The 20,377-nt window shown below is 45.9% G+C and overlaps 1 protein-coding gene across 5 annotated transcripts in view; it reads right to left on the bottom strand.

Annotated features, from left to right (window-relative positions):
• RBFOX3 (RNA binding fox-1 homolog 3) overlaps nt 1-20,377 on the bottom strand; it is a 446,314-nt gene that overhangs the window by 7,257 nt on the left and 418,680 nt on the right. For all 5 annotated transcript variants that reach the window (XM_086931064.1, XM_086931063.1, XM_086931061.1 and 2 more), the window contains one exon: nt 8,015-8,093. In XM_086931064.1, coding sequence (XP_086787190.1) covers nt 8,015-8,093 — 79 coding nt within the window. The remainder of the gene's footprint in view (nt 1-8,014; nt 8,094-20,377) is intronic.

The following is a 20,377-nucleotide window of genomic DNA, read 5'->3' as shown; positions in this document are numbered from 1 at the left end:
CAAAGAGTGATTTTCCTTTCCTTACTGACCTTGTTTTCTCAATAGTGCTCTTCTTGCGTCAAGTACATGTAGTGCTCTTTCCGCATGAGTGTTTGGCTGCTAGAAAATACTAGGCATTTGGATTGTTGGGTTGATGTGAAAGTGGGATATAACCTTTGGTAGAAAATGTGGGTTGGTCCTCATGACTATATTGTCCTTGTGTATTTGCATGTATGGTTCTTGGATGGTGAGTGCTTATAGCTCGCTAACTCTTCGGAGAGATCCTACTTTGATTAAAAGGCAGTTTTTAGTATGACTAATTTCAAAGAGGCCTTGTGTAGGGGTTCACAGGGTTATTTCATGAGTAGGGTTAACACTGTATTTAAGTTCCATGTAGGTCTTGGTACACTACTTGGTGGGCTATTCTTTTTGCCCCTTATAGAAATCTTTTGACTACACGAGTTCTGAAGAAACTTCTTCCTATGTGACCCCTTATGTAGGCCACTATTGCTGCCAAATGTACCTTTAAAGATGCATATATTAAAACTTATGGTTTAGTAGGTGAGTGAGGTATCATATGACTGTAGTGTCTTTTGTATTGTCTTGTAAGAGGCCAGATGTGTGCTACTACCTTAAGTATGTTTCCCATTTGGCTGTGTAGCATTTCCTTGTTGTTGGTCTTCTTGATTCTCTCAAGACTGCCATTGTCCTTTATGGAAGTACTAGATGTCCAATCTCTATGACGGTTGTGTGATGGAACAACATCAGGTTTTACAACGCCGCCTTAACAACTATTTTTTACAATGAATATACCTTTACCACGAATGCCTTTACCACAATACAAAAATGTATCTATTTTACAGCTAAGTATAAACCCTCACATATATATATGTATTAGGTTTGTGTGTACCTGTAAAAAACTTACATTTTCATGGTAAACAAATTGTTGTAAAACCATGCGTTGTAAAGATGTTGCCATTGTTCACCCTTCGTTGTAAAGGCATCTCGTTGTTCAGCCTTCGTTGTAAAGGCTGTTTCCCAACTATGACCTCAGGAGCCAGGGTGGCTGCATTTGTTGATTACTAGTGATAACAATGAGACTGGAAGAAATGCATAAGCAAATATCCCTGACCAGTCTATCGACAGAGCATTCCCCAGGGAGGGATGGTGTGTTTGTTTGGATGCATAGGATTGGCATTTTGCATTTTTCGGTGTTGGGAAAAGGTCTATTTCTGGTGTTCTCGGTTTTCTGAAGATCTTTTTGAGTACTGTTTTATTCAGTTCCCACTTGTGAGAGGTGGCTGCTTGTCTACTCAGCTTGTCCCCTCTATTTTGTCTTTCCCTGGAAGATAAATTCCTCATGATTTCTCGGCTAGTTTGAGAGTGCAAAAGGATTGAGTTCTCCCCTGCTTGTTGAGATAAAACATAGTTGCTGTATTGTCCATTGTAATGATTTTCCTCAAAGCTGTCTCTGGAAGGCCTTTAAGGCTAGGAATACCGTCTTTAGCTCCAGTACATATATGTGTTAAACTGCTTCCTGTACTACCCAGGTTCCTCTGATTTGAGTCTTCCCAAAAGAGCTCCCAGTCCCATATGTGAGTCAAAAATGGTAGTGGTTACTGCTGGAGTTGGAGATAGGAAGGACCTTCCAGCTGTTATATTCATTCTATTCCACCATGCTACCGCCTCCTGTACTCCTTGCGTGACAACCACTAGATCTTCACAACTCCCTGTGGCTTGTGACCATTAATTCTGGACCCATTTCTGAATTGGTCTCATATGAAGCCATGCATATGGTATCAGAAGTATGCAGGAGGCAATTTTTCCCAGCATCTTCCCCACAGTCCTCAGTCAGAGACTGACCCTTCTGATATTGGTGAGTTTAGTGCAACAACAATAGTACTTTCTTCGTGCAAGAGTATGCTTTCCTTTCTGTTGAGTTGATCCTTGCGCCCAGGAAAAGCTTTTCCTTTTCTGGTTTGGGTGAAGATTTTTCTAGGTTTATGGAGTGTTGATATGACTGTATTTACGTTGCTTTTGTACTTGTGTAGTGAGTTTGCTTTTATCAGCAGTCATCTAAGTAAGGATATACGTGTAACCCTTGCATCCTCAGATGTGCCACAATTGCTGCTAAGCTCTTTGTAAACACTCTGGGTGCTGATTTTATTCCGAATGCCAGCACTTTGAGTTCATAGTGTATTTTGTCTATGACAAAACACAAGAATGTTCTGTGTTTGTGATTCATTGGGATTTCTAGATATGAATCTTTTAGATCTATTTATATCACCATATTCTCTCCTTGCTGCAGCTGTGGAATGACATCCTGAAACATTGTCATTTTGAACTTTTGTGTCTTTATGAACTTGTTTAAAAAACAGAGATCCAGTAGAGGACTTAGAAATCCATCTTGTTTTGGTATCAGAAAATATGCTGAGCAGTTTCCCTAGTTGAACTCCTTTTTGTGCACTTTTTATTCTGTCTTCTTTTGTAAAAATTCTTTTACCTCTTGTAGCAGTCGTGTTTTTTCCTGTCTTGTGTGGACCGCTCTTCTTGGTCCCTTTGCTGGTCGGTGTTTGACCAGTTCTGTACAATAGCCATGTTTGATAATATTGAGTATCCCTTTATCTGAGGTGATATTCCTGTGCTCCTAGAAGAAGTCCCCTCTCCTACCCCTTACTGGTGTTTTATGTAGAAGGGAATTTTTGTCTTTTGAGACAATTATTAGTTGGAGCAGCCGCTCCTCTTTGTAGCTGTGATCTGCACCTTGCTCGTCCCTGAAAGGTTTGACACAGTGGTGTCTGGTACTGCCACTGTCATTTGCGTCTGCCTTCCACCCTCAAAACTCTGTTGTGTGGTGGTACCTTGGAAGTTCCCTTCATCTACTGGTCTCTTTGTAGGTGTGGTTCCTGTCTTTAGATGTCCCCTATATTCTACAGGACTCGCATTGATTTGGCTGTATCATTGCCTTTTTTAAGGTGCTGCAGGGTTTCATCAACTGCTCTGCCAAAAAGCTGTTCTCCATCTAATGGGGTGTTATTGATGTTCGCTTGGACCTTATTTTTGAAGCCGGACACCCTTAGCCAGGCATGTCTTCTAAGGGTAGTCCCCGCCATCATCTGTCTACTTGCTGTATCTGCTGCATCTAGTGCAGATTTTAAGCCGGTGTTGGCAATAATCCCTTCCTCTCCAAAGGACACTGCTCTTCTCTAGTATTGCTCAGGCAGATGTTTTATCAGCTCTGCCATCTCCTTCCAGTGCTGCTATGCATACCTGTTGAGCAGTGCATTTGACTTGGCTAGGCGCCATTGATCGCAGCTCCCCTCTCAAACATGCTCCACACCATGCCCATCTTCTTTCTTTATGTGGAGGCAATTCTGAGGCATGGGGACGTTTGCCCTCTTTCTTGCCATTGCAGCAGTAATAGAATCTGCTGGTATTGTCCCTCAAATATAAGGAGGGTACTTTGAAGAGTGTTTATATTTCTTTTCAGCCCTTGGTGTTAGTGACCTGCATGTTTCAGGTTCCTTGAAGGCCTCTCTTCCCTGGTCCAGCATGCTATGGAGCATGGTTGGATATTTACTCCTACTTTTGGATGTTGGTAATGTCTCTAATTGAAAATAATCGAGATTTTTCTTTCTCAAGTAGTACACCATACTTATTTGCAGCCCTATTTATTAGCTGGATATACATGGTGATGTTATCCCGAGGCAAATGCTTCAACAGATAAGTGTCTATCCCCTTCTCCGGGCAATCAGTCTCAAGGTCCTGCCATTGAGTTTTGAGGCATTCCAACCCCTCTGCATCCTGGAAAATGCCCTAGGAGTCTGGGTCCTCTTCCTCGAAGATCTCTTGTTTCTATTCCTCCTGTGGTCTCACTGGTCCTTAGGGGCTCCGATTCATCTGAGCCCTTGTCCATTTGTGTCTGGTCCATTGACTATTTTGGTGCAATTTTGAATTCGCTGAGAGAGGTGTCAAACTCCTTTTTCTTTTGCAGGATCACAGACATTTTGGCTATGAGACATCTCTTCTGTGTTCGACCTTGGCCGTGCATCCTTTGGTGTCAAGTGTAGGTGCTGATTTTATTTTTGACGTTGAGGCTTCTTGCCGCAGGTTCTCAATCGACCCTTTTTTCACCCATTCTCATCTTCGATTGTCTTTAGACAGCGTCAACAACTTGGAAGCTCGCCGCCTGCGGTGTCCTTGCTGTGGGGCCCAAGGGGCTCTTTCGGCTTCTGCTTGCCTTCAGTCAGTGATATTTTCAACGCTGAGGCAAATTTCTGTGTCTTTTAGTTTGTTGATCGAAACTCACCCACAATCATTTTTTCCCATATTACCAGCAAATGTTTTTCCCTCAGTTTTTGATGTTCTTTTTCCAACGTCAATGATCCTCATTTCGGCATCTGAGACTTTCCCTTCAGTGATGTAGTCTTCCTCCTCGCTTGACAACCCCAGGTCTCTCAGCGACTGAGTCTCCTTCTGTCCTTGCATGGTGTATGTGCTTGCCTCTGTTTGTCTCTCACCTTTAAGGTCTTTGGTTTAAAGTCTGCGCAGCCCTCACAGTTGTCAATTCTGTGGTCTATTGGAAGGCAAAAATTGCTCATCTGGTATTTATCTTTTTCATGTAAATGTGTGAGTTTTTCTTCGGGAAGAATTGAAATGGTGTGGTTTCCATATCTCACGGAACAGGAGGCCCCCTGTCCGGCCATTCTCTGGTCTTCCCTTGATGTGAAATCTCAATAACGTTAAATAGGTACCTGGTTTTAGTAGTTTTCTCCAGTACTTCAGCACATTCCTCAATGAACTTTTGAGTAAATCTTTTCAATGATTGGAGAGCCTTCAGCAATGCTTCCAGATCCAATGGTGGAAAAAAGAATCTGAAGATGGCAACCATGCGTCAAAGTTTATGGGGAGGGACATATGGCATGAGGAGAGACTGGGTTAGGCACCAAGTGGTGGGACAGTCGATGCCCAAACCCCCCACCAAAAAAAAGAGAGAGAAAAAGACCGAACACGCAGGAAAATTCCGAACCCAACCACTAGATGACGGAATAATGCACAGCATGTGAATCCAGAAAAGATTCACGCTGCAAAATTATTCTTACCACAGCACAGACACCCCTTCACTTTGGTGCAAGTGTCTGCATTGGCACATGGCAGCTTAAAGAGCGCCAGTGCAGGAGGAAAGCAGAACAGTGCCACAGCTTAGTAGATCTGGTGCTGTTCTGCTCTCTCCCATTCACGCAACACAGCAATTTTAATTGCTAGTTGCACGATTTCTTTGAAAATCTGGGTCCACATGTGTTTACACCTTCCTCGTCCAATTGTCCTTGCTCGAGTTGCTTTGTGCCATGCAGTCTAAATGAAATTCTCCCTGCTGCTCTAGCACACAGATGCCAGCTTCCACCTTTTAGTACCAAAATCCCTTTGGCTTCAAACCCATAAAACTTACCTAGGTATAGTAACTTATGCTGTGCAACCATGTGGGTGTAACACGTTTCTGTATTCACTCACATGCGTGGGCTTGTGTACTAGAGTCTCAGTCTGGCTACCTATGACACAAGCACAAAATGTCTGCTGATTCTGCAAATTGGGTCTAATTTTTTAGGATAAGAGTCCCTTCTACTGTTTCCTCCGCCCCTATTTCTACATGAGAGTATTTCTTTCCTTCCACCCCATGTCCTCCTTTTTGGTGACCACTCTGTATAGATGACATCTACGACCCCCTCACTCCACCCACCTGTTAAATAAAACAACCCCTCTCCATTCTTGTATGCCCACCACATGCCACGAAGATCTGTCTCCCTGCTCATGATCTGAGGACTTGCTTTGGTTTTAACAGAGGAGAGGGAGCTCAAGGAAGACCCTTCGCCCACTTTCCTGGGGTGCAGCTACTGCCCACGGGACAACTCAAGCCCCCACAGCTCCTGTAACTACCGGTTTCCAATGTGAAGCCTTTGAGTAGAGAAGAGATCAGAACTGGAAAAAAGCAGAACAAAAGGCCTAGAAGGGAGCTCCCTGTGCTCAGGGACACTGAAAAGAAAGAACAGAAACCAAAGTGTGGACAGGGAAAAAAACATAGGAGATAGTGAATGATAGGAAAGGCAGGGTCAAAAAAGAAGAAAGGAAGACATTCATACAGATGGAAGGGAAAAGGGTACGGGGAGGGAGACAAAGCAATAGAAAGAGGAAATGGAAGAGGACAAAAAGGAGGAGGGACAAAAATGAAATACGGATTGGAAGGGTGAAAACAGGATAGATAGGGAGGAGGGCTAGAAACAGAACATGAAGAGTTAAGATTACAATAAGGAAAGGTGGACATGGTAATGGAAAGAGTGACAACAAAGGAAAGAAATTGAGCCAAGAACAAATGAAAGGAAAATAAACAGAACGAGACCAAAAGATATGAAAGAACGGGATGAAACCACGAGGAGAGAGCTGACAGGAATGTATCGGAAATGAGAGAGACCGTAAAAGCCAGGGAGAGAGTAAGAGACAGAGAACTCCCCTCATAATTAATGAGAGCTTTTAGCTAGCAGCTGCACTAGAGGTTTCAGGTATGCTTTTTTCCCTTTAATCAGAGAAATATTAGAAAAAAATACCCAAAAACACGAGACAAGAAAGGAGGGTGGAAACTCAAATGCGCTGTTTTGTTTTTAGATTGAGCGGGAGGGGCGTGGGGGCGGCAGCCGGCTTGGTGCCTGTCCAAACTGGCCAAACCTGGCAGCCGTTTTCACTGCTGTCCCCTGCACCGCTCTTTAGTAGAAGTAGTAATGGGGCCAGCTCAAGCGAAACATTTCGGAATTAAACCCCCTCCTTCCCAGGGTGTTCTTTTCATCTTTGATGCTGTATGCAAAGCTAGCTAAAAACACACATTAACCCCAACACTGGCCTGGCGTCGCCTGCGCCAGACCAAAGGAGGCCGACACCTGGAACCCAAACCCACGTTTCCACAAGGATATGTTTTAAATCACTCCCCCGAAGTCACCACCCGCTACCTCTCCCGCCCCCAGGACCCATCACTTCCGTATATCAGCCTATGAATGCACTCTGACCTAAGGCTCGCGGCACAAGCTTTACGTGGGCCTACTCAGGTGACATCACGCCACAGATTGAGAGTAACCTATTTAATCGGGAGCCAAGGCCTGTTAAACCTCAGAAAACCTGCAAACGACTACACTTTGACATTCGAGTTAATGCCAGGGTGGCAATACAGGGTGGACAGCTACCACCTAATTCAAGATCCAGGAGACAGAAAATACCAAGTGGCTTGAGAGAGACTTTGGATAATGGATAGTTAAGGGCCACTCAACAATGTGTGCTGCAGGAACCATTTCCGGGGCAAGGGTCTGCTCTATGTCTCCGTATCTGAAGCTAGGGGGAGCAAGGATGGGCAGGCTGGTAGTGCCTTTTGATTGTTGGTAAGCCTGAGGTAGCTAGTCGCAACCCAAGGTAAGGAGACAGTTTCTATGAAAGAGGATTTCCCCATAAGTTCACGATGTATATAGAAGGAAAGTCCTTCACTTGCCAGCACGAAAGTAACGATTAGCGCATATTACCCGTGCCTGTTATAATTAATTATACGATTTTCTCATACTGAAGGATTATATTTTGTACTGCCATATTCTAACGTGTTATTTGAAATTGCGTTTCTATAGCACACTGTCTAGCACTGGGCGGCTTTTCTGCGCTCTGTATTAGTTTGAGACAGGAAATCCGAATTAGAGCTAAACCAAAGGCTGATTCATATGAGCAGAGAATTACTCAAGTACTCTTTAAGCATAGCCACTCTGGCTTTCTTAACCTTTGGAGGGAGGTGAGAATTTCGGTTTCGATTATGGTGCACAAAGTGAAACTGTTCCCACCACAATTTCTTTTTGGGTCATTAAAAAAAGTAATTTATTATCGGTGTAACGGTATGTTCTGCTCCAGGAACTGGAACCAGTGCGCGTACAGAGCCACCATATGTGTACACTGGATGACGTGGACTGGGGTGGGGTGAAAGAGCTGAACACGATGGCGGTGAGTAGTAACTTACCATGGTTCCAATACTGTACGTGGCGGCTGGGCCGATGGTGTGGTGGTAAGGATCGGCTGCGGTGTACACTCTGCCGTAGCTTCAGGGAGAGAAAACAGGAGACAAGTCAAATAGGGTAAGGGGAGAAACGCAAAGAAAGAGACGCACAGTGAGCAAAAGCAAAGAGATAGATAGCGTGCCCGAATGAGGGAGAAAGATACATTAGACCCTAATGGAGAACCTCAGGTCTGGCCACACAGAGGGAAAGCCGATCAGACGACGGACAGCTTCCTTTGGAAGGCCAGTGCGGCTGGGGCAGCCCCCTGACCAGGTGCTGGCTGCTACTTGACTGACACTTCTCCAGCTCTATAGTCTTTTAAAAGTCATGGAATATCCTTCTATCAATGAAGGTCAGATAGCCTCTGTCTACATTCACAGCTCCCTAGAATGAAATGGAGCAGCCTGTCACCCACAGCTCACCCGTCCACCTGCAGTCTCAGCCACTCTCATGCACATACATGTCACAGGGCTCGAGGAAGCCTCTGTTTAGAGAGCCAGAAAAAAACGTGAATCCTATGTTTTCCTAGTTATAAGAGTGGATGCAGGGTGTGAGTGGATGTGGGCCTTTAAGTGGATGCAGTTGTCAAAGTGGGGAAAATTAAGTTGGTGAGGGAGTATGGTTAAGTGGTGAGAGAGTGGGATCAGGAAGTGAGATGGTACATGAAGGCGGTGAGTGGCCTAGGAGACAGGTTTGTGACAACAGTGCAAGAGTGGATGCAGCTGAGAAAGAGGAATGGTGTGAGAGTTGAGTGGTATTGGAGGGGCAGCAAAGAAGTTACTCATACCAAAGAGGCTTTGTGAATTACTTTGAAATATTTTTGCTTTTATTCATGCAGGTATTTATTTTTCACTGATATAAACTTTCAGGGTTCAAAATGTCTGCCGTCTGTAAATTTTGGGCTTTTTTCTCTTCGCAGATCATAAGAACCAGTGTACAAATCAATACCAATTTGTTGTCACTTTTAAATATAGCATACAGAGCCAGTGGGCGATTCCAGGAGGACACAGTACCACATTAGCAACCTTATTTTTAGGTCTCGCCTAGGCAGCACAAGCGCGGGATCTTCGAGACATGCTGTATCTACTCTGTGGGCTTACAGCCCGTCCATCACTTTTCATTTGTTTTTTGAATTGTCCTTAAGAAAAGCTTTCTTCTTTGTGGCTAATGTATGTTTTTGGTACCTCTTTCTGCTCTCTCCCACAGAGAAATGACCTAGTACTTGTATTCTTTTACGTTTGGCCATTTCTGTTTGTGTATGCACACTTCTTTTTTTCTTGTTTCCAGCCCAGCCTGTGTTTTAGTAATGTTCCCATTTGTTACTTTTTAGCTGGAATTTCGTGCACTAATGGGTCTGCATTATTTGTTCATAATCTTGGATTGCTTTCAGTTTAAAAATGGCCTAATTGGTAAAAAAACTTACTATCAGCATTTGTTATTTTGTTTCCGTTCTGGTTTTCGCCATTGATTTTTTTTGTTTTTTATTGGCATGTATCAGCATTCGTTTTTTTCCAAGGTATGCAGTGAGCCGACACCGAGACTCGAAAACGGGTCCCCAGTTCCAAAGTCGGCAACTCTGGATGTTCTTTTTATTTTCAGGCAGCTCAGCCCTTGGTGCCGATCCATTGTAGTTTTATTTTGTATTTTTTTTATATATTCTTCGCCTTATATGGTTTCTGAGGTTTGTTTGTTTCTGCTTATATTCCCTATATATCATTCCCATCTTGGTTTCCATGTCTGCATTCACACTTTGGGGCTGTAAGGTTGGTTCACTTGGATATTTGTAGGCAAACTTTGTCCACCATTATGCACCTCAGGGTGACCCATGTTTATTGATTGGTGATGGCTTCCGCTTTGATTAGAGTTGAGTCTCTTTCTCATGTTGACTATTTCTAGATGTTGTGTTCTTTTTTATCTCATGTATTTTTTATTTTGTCCCCACAGACAGTTCCTTTAGCCCTGCCTTACACTATACATTGTGTATCTTTATGGTTGATGGCTGGCATCTGGCCACAAACTAATATTTTGAAGTCTGTGCCCTGATGAAGGAAGTCTCAAGCAGTGGCATTTCCGAAACGCGCGTTGGCGCTTTTTACCCTTGTTGCCATATTTGTGATTTGTGTATTATTTATGTATTTTTTTGTTTATTGTTTTTTATTGTGTTATGTGGTTTTCTAGTTTTATATTCATGCATTAATGTAATTTGGCCATAGTCTATTTGTTAGTCAGTTGGTCCCTTGTAAAGTGTGGTTAGATTTTCCTCCTCTTTAGGGCTTTTTTTCTGTCTTGTGATTATTAGTTTATTGTATACATGATTGTTGTTATTTATTATGTATTCACATTTATGTATCCAAAACATATATGCAAAAAAGAAAATTCTACCAAAAAAAAGTAATGAACTTTGAAAATATGATGAATAAATAACTGTGATTTGAATTTTTCTGTGGGTGACTATTTTTACATTTGGAGCTACTGCCCTTTTTAATTGAGCTCAGTGGGGGTACATGTTTCTCTTTGTATTTTCCCTGATTTGGATGTTACCCCAGAACTAGTGTTCTCAGGGACCCTCTTCTGTTTCTTTGCAGCTCTGGATGTTATGCCACATCCTCAACATAGTTATATCAAAGAGACAGTGTGTGAAAGATTACTTCATGCCCCGCTTCTCCCGACTCTTTTAAGGGGTGACTGTGATTTGTATAAAAAATAAACGCGCCCCGTACCTGTTGGCACCTTAGTAAAATGTATTATAGTCCTTTCCCTACCACCTCATAACTTTAATGACCGGGCTCCCATTTTTGGCTGAAGCAAGACTTTTGTTTCCATTCCACCCCACTGTAATGATGTTACTTTCATGAACGACAGGAGACTAAAGAGAGTTAACTGAAGTTTATTCCCCGGAGCGCCGGGACCACGTCTTAACACTGTGCGGTTGGCGCCTCTATGAAATGGCCGCCTGCAACTTCCGCTACACCCCTTCCGGTTCCGGTCAAATTGAACACTAGACCGATACCACATATCTCCCCCCTTTATATACTATAATATATTTCAAAGCACATTAGGAACAGTCTTACTTGTAGTCCATTTCAAAGTCTTTGAATCTCTCCGGAGTTCTTATGGTTCTTCCAGCTCTCGTCCTTACAGCTCCTTCTCTTCTCCCCTCACTCTGCTCCTCCTGCTCCGGTTCACTTGCGTCTGTCCCTTCCACAGTGCTTCCCGCCTTTTCCTTCATAGATCTAAACTTGCTCTTTTCCTTTGTCCCGCTGGTTCCTCTGACCTCCACGTCCTGCCTCATAACTCTCTCTTCCACTTGCTGTGTGCTTTCTTCTACCTGCTCCGTGCTCCTTCCATCACATTCTTCTTTGCCTCCCTCGACATCCTCAATCCCCTCATCAGTCTCCGCTCCTCTCTCCAATATCTTGCTGCACATGGCCATTCTGTCTTGCGACCAAACCTTTCCATCACTGAGTAGTGCCGATCTGGTATAAGGTTCTAATACCTGGAGGTTTGGCGTGAATTTACTCTCTCCTTTCCTCTTTAGGGTCGCCACTTTTACCCTGACCCAATCTCCTTTTTCTAACTCCACTTCTTGTACACCATGTTTCCTGTTGAAGTGTTCGGTGTAGGCCTCTTGTGCTCTTTCTAGATTTCTCCTGACCACCGCTGGAGACCACTTACTTTGCATGACCATCTTCCTCCATACTGTATTGTCTTTGGTAAATGGTTCTCTCCCTCTCAGTACTTTGAAGGGGCTGTACCCCATGCTCCCTGGCGTGATGCGGTACGCCCACAACATTTTGGGCACCTCCTTCTCCCAGTCCAATCCGTCATTTATGGCTGCATGTATGGTGCCCATGATCACCCTGTTAAATCGTTCTACTTGCCCGTTGCCGGCTGGGTGATAAACCGGCGTGTGCTTGACTTCTATCCCATTTCTGGCTACAAAGGCATCCCATTTTCCTGACATGAACTGCGGCCCATTGTCACTTATGATGGTTTTGGGAATTCCTTCTTTGATGAACACATCCCTCAGGAAGGCTATCACAGTATCTGTGTCCACTGTTTCCTTTATTGCCACTTCAGGCCACTTAGAGTATTTGTCAATTAATACTATGGCATACTTTGGAATGCCCTTGGCGTTCAGTACTGGTCCCATAATGTCCACTGATACCATCTCCCATGGTCCTTCAGGCACCGGAAACATTCCCAATGGGGGCCTCATCAGTGTTTGGGACTTATCTGCCTTGGCACACGACTCACATTGTCGCACAAACCGTTCTACTTGTGTGTCGATTGCTGGCCACCAGTAGGCTTGACGAGCCAATGCATTAGTCTTGGTGATACCTTGGTGTCCTTCATGTAACAAGGCCATCAAGTGTTCAATGATCCCTTGAGGGGGAACCACCTTGTCACCTCTCAGCAGAAACAGGGGATTTTCCCCTAGGGACAACTCGCCCCTCACTTCCCAATACCTTCTTAATGTCTCCTTCAAGTGTCTTTTCTCGGGCCACCCGTGGACCACGTACCCTTTTATCACCTGCAGGTCCTCGTCCGATTTGTATGCCTCTTCCCATTCTTGAGCTCCAATCACCTTCTCCATGTCTTCTACTGTTGCCACCACATAGTTGTCCCACTGGGAGGATTCTTGTTTGTCCGCGTCCTCCTTAGCCGCCGCCCAGCTCAGGAAGTCAGCTACCTTGTTCTGGGGACCCGGTATGTGTTCCACATCATACACGAAATCCAGTAAGCGTAGTGTTATTTTGGCTATTCTGGGCGTGGCGTGAGCATGTCCGTTGGATGTTAGGACCTTTACCAGAGGTTTATGGTCTGTCTTGACTAGAAACCTAGCACCCCATAGGTACTGCCTAAACTTTTCCATGGCCCACACCACCGCCAGCATCTCTTTTTCAATGACGCTGAATTTTTCCTCGTTGGGTGCCAGGGATCTCGAGGCGAAGCTGATCGTCGACACTTCCCCTAAAGCTGATCTCTGCGTGAGCACTGCGCCCAGGCCTCGTTCACTCGCATCCGTGGTGAGGATTGATTCAGCATCCGGGTCAAATCCTGTTAGTGGAATTGTTTCACTCATTTCCTTTTTCAGTTTGACAAACTCCTCCTGCTCCTCATTGGTCCATTTGAAACCATTCCTTTCCTTGAGCAGTTGGCGCAAACAGTGTGTCTTTGTGGCAAAGTGGGGTATAAATTTACTATAGTACTCGGCCATTCCCAGGAACGACCTGACGTCCTCCTTTTTTTCTGGGGCCGGTGTGTCTAATATCGCCTGCATGTTGGATTTCTTGGGTTCAATGCCATGTCCACTGACTTCATGGCCGAGGTATGTAAGGGATGGTACCCCGAGTTTGCACTTGGACCACTCTGCCGTTAATCCATTTTCTTGTAGTGTTCGCAGTACAGTGTGCAGCTTCTCATTATGTTCTAGTTTGGACTTGCCCATTACCAGGATGTCGTCCTGGAAAAACTGAAAACCATCCACCTTGCGAAGGAGTCTGTGCATCAGCTTTTGGAATACTGCGGCCGCTGATGCCTGCCCGAATGGCATCCTGACGAATTTGTAGCACCCGAAGGGTGTGATGAATGATGTGAGGTGGCTACACGACGGATGAAGTTTTATTTGGTGGTAGGCAGATGATAAGTCCACCGTCGAGAACCATTTCACACCCTTGGTTTTGGCCAACATTTCACTTATGCGAGGAAGGGGAAACTTGTCAATAAGGATGTTTTTGTTTAGTTCCCTGAGGTCAACGCACAGCCTGACCTTCCCGTTTGGCTTTTGGGCTACCACCAACGGTGAAAGCCATTCAGCACTCTCGATGGCCTATATCACTCCACATTTCTCCAGTCTGTCGAGTTCTGCCTGCATGGCCTCCCTGCTACGGAAGGGGATGTTCCTCACTTTGTGGATGATCGGTTTGGCTCCCTCCTTTAACTTAATCAGGTGTGTATACTTGGCTAGTTCTCCTATCCGCCCATCAAACACTTTGGGGTATCCTCTGCGCCAAGCCTCTATCTCTTCCCTGTCCTCTACGTTCATCAGCATGACCTTTTCTACGCCTCCTGGGTTCAGCAGTATTCCCAGTGCTCCTTGATCTTTCCAGCTGAGCACCGACGGTCCTTTCTCTGCGACGTATAGCTTGCACTCCGCCTTGCGTCCTCTGAACTCAAATAGGAGTGGGCAATACCCTAACATCGGTATTTTCTGTCCCGTGTACGTGACCGGCCGTAGGTCCATGGGACGTAGCTCTTCCTTAATGAACGGTTCAAACTTCTCCTTCCACACCTGTCTTTGTACAATGGTGATGGGGGCTCCTGAGTCGGCAATGATCTCGATGGGCACTCCTCCAATGTGCATGTCGAGCCGTGGTTTGTCTGATTCTGTGCACCCTACGTCCAAGATCTGGGCATCGATATAGAGGACTTCCTCTGTTTCCTCTTCCCCAGTTAGGTTTTCTTCATCTTCCTGGGTCTCCTGCTCTATGTACTTGACCGTGGCTCCTTTCGATCTCCTGCGGCACACTTTTTCATAATGTCCGAATATGTGGCAGTACGCACATTTCGCCCTGAACGCTGGGCACACCTTATCGTTGCCCAAGTGTGACGAGCTTCCGCATCTGTAGCAGCATGGCCGTCCTCCTCTTGCTGTCTTGTTGGCCATGCTTCCTGGATGAGTGTTTTGTCTGTGTTCTTGTCCTTTCTGCGGTTCCCTCTGCTTGACCTTCTCATTCTTATTCTGCGACATAATCTTACAGACTATTTGCGTCGCCCCAGTATCCTTCCGAGCGGCTTGGGCGCATCGCTTAGACATTTCCGCCTTCTTCACTAGGGCCCAAACCTCCTTCAGGGGGGCATCTCCATTCACCCATAATTTTTCTTGCACATGCGTGCTGGACGTGTGCATTATGATTTGGTCTCTTATCAGATCGTCGTGTAGCGCGCGGAACTTACAGGTTAGCACCAATTTCTGCAGCGACCCTACATACTCATCGATTGTCTTTCCGCCCTCCTGTTTCTTCTTGAAGAAGTTGTGTCTGTCTATGGCTACGCATACTACGGGTCTGTAGTGCGCATCGATGTCTTCAAGTGCGTGGTTGAATACATCGGTGTCGGTCGCATCTCTTGCTTTCTTGACAATGGTGTCATACCCCCTGAGACCTTCTGGGCCTAAGTTATGTAGCAAGATCTTCCTCCTTCTGGGGCCCGCATACGCCGCTCCATTTTCTTCTTCCAACACGTCCAGGTAATTGAGAAAATATTGTTTCCAGTCTTCCCACGGCATCGTGGGTTCCCCCCTTTTGGGGAGGAACAGTACTAGCTGGGTTAAGGAGGAGGACTGCGTCGCCATTTTGCCGTTACCTCTGGGTCCTGCGTGCGTCTGGACTGGCCTGCTCGGTGGACTGCCCGGAGCTTGTCTCTCGTCCGCGTCTTCTTCACTATGTTCGCCGCTGACCGAGCCGCCTCCTGTCGCCCCGTCTGTCTGCAGTGGCGTTTGTAGGTCGTCTCCGACCACTCCGTCAACAGCGTTCGTTCCTTCCTCTTTTCCTCGCAGTGCCGCCAGCTTGGTGCGCGGGTCTTCTCTCTACTGCGGAGTGGGGTTCCTCATGCCCCGGGTGGTGAGTAGTTTATGTGTCGTTCTCGCTCTACCGCCTTTCCCGCTGCGGTAATGTTGCTCGGGATGGAGTCGCAGTTAGCTTACTTGTGAGTTCGCCATGTTGATTTTCGTGAGAGCCTGATCGTTTCTGCTCGGCCTCTCCCTCGTCCTCTGCCGCGCTCCGGGTCGTCGTTAACCTTCCCGCTGTCTTTGACGCTAATGCGCTGTGGGCTCTCTTGTCAGATCCCTTGCCTCGTCGCCATTGTAATGATGTTACTTTCAGGAACGACAGGAGACTAAAGAGAGTTAACTGAAGTTTATTCCCCGGAGCGCCGGGACCACGTCTTAACACTGTGCGGTTGGCGCGTCTATGAAATGGCCGCCTGCAACTTCCGCTACACCCCTTCCGGTTCCGGTCAAATTGAACACTAGACCGATACCACACCCACGTTATGTTTAAAACCAACTAGTGAATGCACTTTAGTTTTGTTTTGGTTCGGCGTAATCTCTCTTCTCATATGCAAATCGCAGAGTGCGTGTGAACCGTGCCAAGGCAGCCCGTTCAGCAGCACATAGCAGAGACTGGCGCCCTTTGTTTATCTCAATGTGACATATCAAGCCGATCGCCTCCTGGCCCTGCCTCCAACGCCCAGGCTTAGCCCTGGGCAAAGAGATTGCCTCCAAACAATGCACCTGCTATCACAGCCTCCAATCATGCTCTCCCATACCTCAGCCTCAACCCCTCTCGCTCTATTTCACTCGTTCCAGAGTCTCGCGCCTTTTTACTCCAGATAAAACCAACTGGAGAGTGTACTTTATTTTAATTTTTAGTCGGCTTAATCTCTCTTTTTATTCATATTTGCCTTAGTATGGAAGTCTCTGCTAGAAGAAATGAATGTGACTTCTCTGCTAGAAGAAATGAATGTGACTTTCCAAACTTTTTGTAATCATTGTTTTATTTTTAAAGGGTCTTTCTCATTTTTCACTGCGGTTTTTTGGTGATTAGTGTCCGTTCAATTACACTAATGCACATAACTCCTAAATGACTTTCAAAACTTTTAAACCATTTTTTTTAGTTTGAAAGTATCTTGTTAATTTTTCCCGCTGCAGTTCAATTACAAGTGGAGAAGTGTGGCTCAGGGGTTAGAGGCGGCAGACCCGGAAGCTGAGATCGGTCCTGGACCAGGGTTCAATTCCCCGCCTCGGCGGGTCTTGGGCTCAAAAAATTCCACGGACTCGATAATTCTCGTTCCGGTGCCTACTCGACTCACGGGTTCACACTCTGCGACTCTGGGCAATAGCTTGCTTAATCTCCACTACGGCCCCTCGCGGTGGGATGCCTGGCTTTCACCTTGTGGATACCCTGCTGGGGTTATCTCACAGGGGAATACCAGGACGGGTTCCCAAGGCAAGCGCCTTGATGCCTTCGGGTGATACGTGCGCTATACAAATCGCAATACAATACAATTACACTAATGCATGCAGTGGTAGTTTATATTTTAGTTCTGTTTCGCAGTATATCGTGCCCATCTATTGCATTGATTAAGCAGCTTTTGGTGGGGGTGCCAAGTTTACTCTCAGCCGGGGTTGCTGTCTCACCTATTTACGTTCCTGACATCTCTTCTTAGAACATTAAGCACCAGAATAATATTTTATGTCATTAATATTTAAGAAGAAACAAGTTCCGTGTAACACATACTTGTCTCGTCTGGTGTGATTACTCCACACCTGAGTGTTCTGTGTGCATGACGTTTTTTTGTGTGTATTGTAGATATCTAGGACTGTGTGTGGGCATGGTCTATGTGTGTGTGTGTGTACCTATGTCTGCATGTGTTCATGCAGTTGCCAATGACTGTGTGTTTCAGGCTGTGGGTCCATTCTGTAACTCTTAAAGTAAGTGTAGGGGTGTATACTTGTATCCAGATGGGTGCCTGTGTAAGTTGTCCCTGCTTGGGTCTGTGAGTGTTTTGGTGCTATGTCTGGGTTCATCTCTCGCCCTTTGGGTGTTGGCACTCTGACATTACCGACAGCCCCATATCCACAGACCCACCAGGGCCATGCTCTCAAACAGGGGGCTCCTTCTTCTCCAGTACCAATCATTTTGAAGCTACGACGAGACCCCAGATTATTGACGTCTGCTGTGCAAAAAATATAATGGACACACACTCTTCATATAGTACACTAAATGTCAATCCCTTAAATTAACATATAATAATAACACTACAAATAATAATGTTAGTATTAATATTTCCACTACTAACAACAATAGTGCTCTGCTGTGCAATTCCATCACAAATGAAACAAAGGCGTTTCATTTAACAATTTTTGAATTTGACGGTTCCAAAAGCGATGGATGTCTTCCTTCTGATAAACATGTGCACGGCTATTTAGCTAAGGTGCTAGATAATATACTGTACATGTGAGCATCCCCATATAGTGAGACACAGACCAGTCCTTTGTCCTCACATTGCCTGCTGAGCTTCCCGACAGCCCTGACACTGAAGGATGGGCTTCCCCCACCTGCCTCCCCATCTCCACACACTTGTCTTTAGTTTACATTGACCATTTTCCTGGAGGTTGAACCCAGTCCACGCGCCTAGTATATTTTTTTCGGCTATCTTGCCATATCTAGAGTTATTGTTGCAGAACGCTCATGAGAGTCACTTAATGAATTGTAATGTGTACACAGCTGTTCATTTGGGAAACAACTAGCAATTGGTAGTTTTGGGAATGTTTGTGGCTGCCTGAGACACTGCAATATCTGCAGTCTTTGTTGGACTCAGATATCTGTTATGTTTGAAAGGCCTCACAGTGACAGAGCTGCTGGAGAGGTGTTTATGTCCCAGTGGTGGCAGGCCTGTAAACTTGTACTCCATCTGCACTTGCTCCACTTTAAAACCTGTTAGGAGTTGGAGCTGCAGATTTAACCATTTTAAATACTCCCACGCAGTTTTGTAGTTCAAATTGGCCTCTTCTGCACTGTATCAAACCATGTGTACAGTGCTGTGAGTTCCCTCTTTTACAAAAAATGTACTGAGGCCTTTCAGTGGTGTGCGGCCAAATCATAGCCGATAAATAAGGTTACCAGAGCAGGCCATGTCACCAAGGATTCCATACTCTAGTACTGGATTCTGGGTGATGTAGTGAGGGTGAGTAAATGGAACTCAAACTCGATAACTTGCTTGGAGTAATGAGAATGGTAAAAAAAAAAAAAAGGTATAAGAAGCAAAAGTTGTAAATTATATAGGTATCCACTTCAAGATATAGTGTACATTCCACTTATATTTGTCATGTTAAAACCAACGTTTAATAGGATTTTTCTTAATAACTGTTGCTATTAACATAATATGTTCACGCCCCTCCCCCAGGAGCTTGTGTTTTTCCAGTTCTCTTCCTCAGGTGCTTCTCTCTCTCTCTGTGCTCTAGATTGTTCTCTCGGTGTGATCCTTGCTGAGTGTTGCGTTCTTCCTCCTACACCCGTTGCTTTCTGCTCCACTCGCTCCTCCATTTGCAAGCCTGCCTAAAACTCCTTTTTTTAAATGTTTACTTCTTTGATACTTATCAATAAAGCGCTTTCAAAGTAATTTTTTTCTTCATATTTACAGATCAAATTCGAATTAGTAAATTAAAAACTCATGTAATTTTGGAGGCATATATGCATGATGGCACATGCCCAAACACGTTCTCACACATGCGTTCACATATAAAATAACACGGCCACCTCTTAGCTCCTTTTGCTCAGCTTTTGTCGTACACAACAGCAGTGTTGGACAGGCCACATGAAGGGCCACTCTCCCCCAGCCCAACCAGGCCCGAGAGCCGCCACGACAGTACCACGCATCATCATTGTACATCTGCTGCCCTCTCAGGGCCCCTGCCTGCGAGGCAAGCTAACCTCGTGGGCCCGATCCCCTGCCGGCCCACGCGGTCAACCTGAACCGCCATCTTGGACACTTCACCACGAGGTCGCCTGGCCCCCGATCGACCCCGACCCTGGGCCTGGTTCGGCCTCAGACATCTCGGCACCACCATCCACCCAGGAGGTGAGCGGGCTACTTGGCGAGTCAATGGGAGAAAGAGGTGTCGATGGCTCCCCCCGCCAAGTGCCGCTCGCCCATCGCGCCCCCGGGCGCTGGCTCCACCCCCCTGCTGGGTGTCTGGAACCCCGCATCCCGGACCCCCGACCTCCAAGTGCGAGGGTCCGGACATCAAAGCACGCCAGCCCTATAACTGGGGCAGCTCCAGAGCAGGAAGGCAGTTGTATCTTGGAGTCGAGAGACGTAAAGAGGAACTCATCCTGAACGGACTACTGGCGCTGCCGTAGCTCTGTCCTGTGTACCATCATCCTGCCTGTTGGCGCTGCCACAGCCGTCGTAACCTTCATCCTTCGTCGTCGTCCGGATCTGCTGGCGTGGCCGCGGACCGTTGTAACCGTCATCTTCATCGGGACCTGCAGGCTCCGCCGCGGACCGTCATCTTTCATCCGACCATCTCGGGACCTGCTTGGCTCCTCCACGGCCCGAACCTCGAGAACGCCGAGCTCAAGGATTGGGAGCTATTTTTTGGACTCACCGGTAACTAAAGACTGTCCCGCTACCCTTTCCCTCAAACCAAAGACTAAGCTAGAGGGGACCCCTGAGTCCAGACCTCCTTGTACCATATCATCGTAACCTAAGAATTGCATATAAAGTCTCGTTAACCTTCAGTCTTGTGTGGTGTCCGT

This window comes from Lissotriton vulgaris, chromosome 7, assembly GCF_964263255.1.
Source record: "Lissotriton vulgaris chromosome 7, aLisVul1.2, whole genome shotgun sequence".
In the NCBI taxonomy this organism is placed as follows: Eukaryota; Metazoa; Chordata; class Amphibia; order Caudata; family Salamandridae; genus Lissotriton; species Lissotriton vulgaris.
Note: the sequence above shows the minus strand (reverse complement) of the source record. Positions and strands in the feature narration are given on the sequence as shown.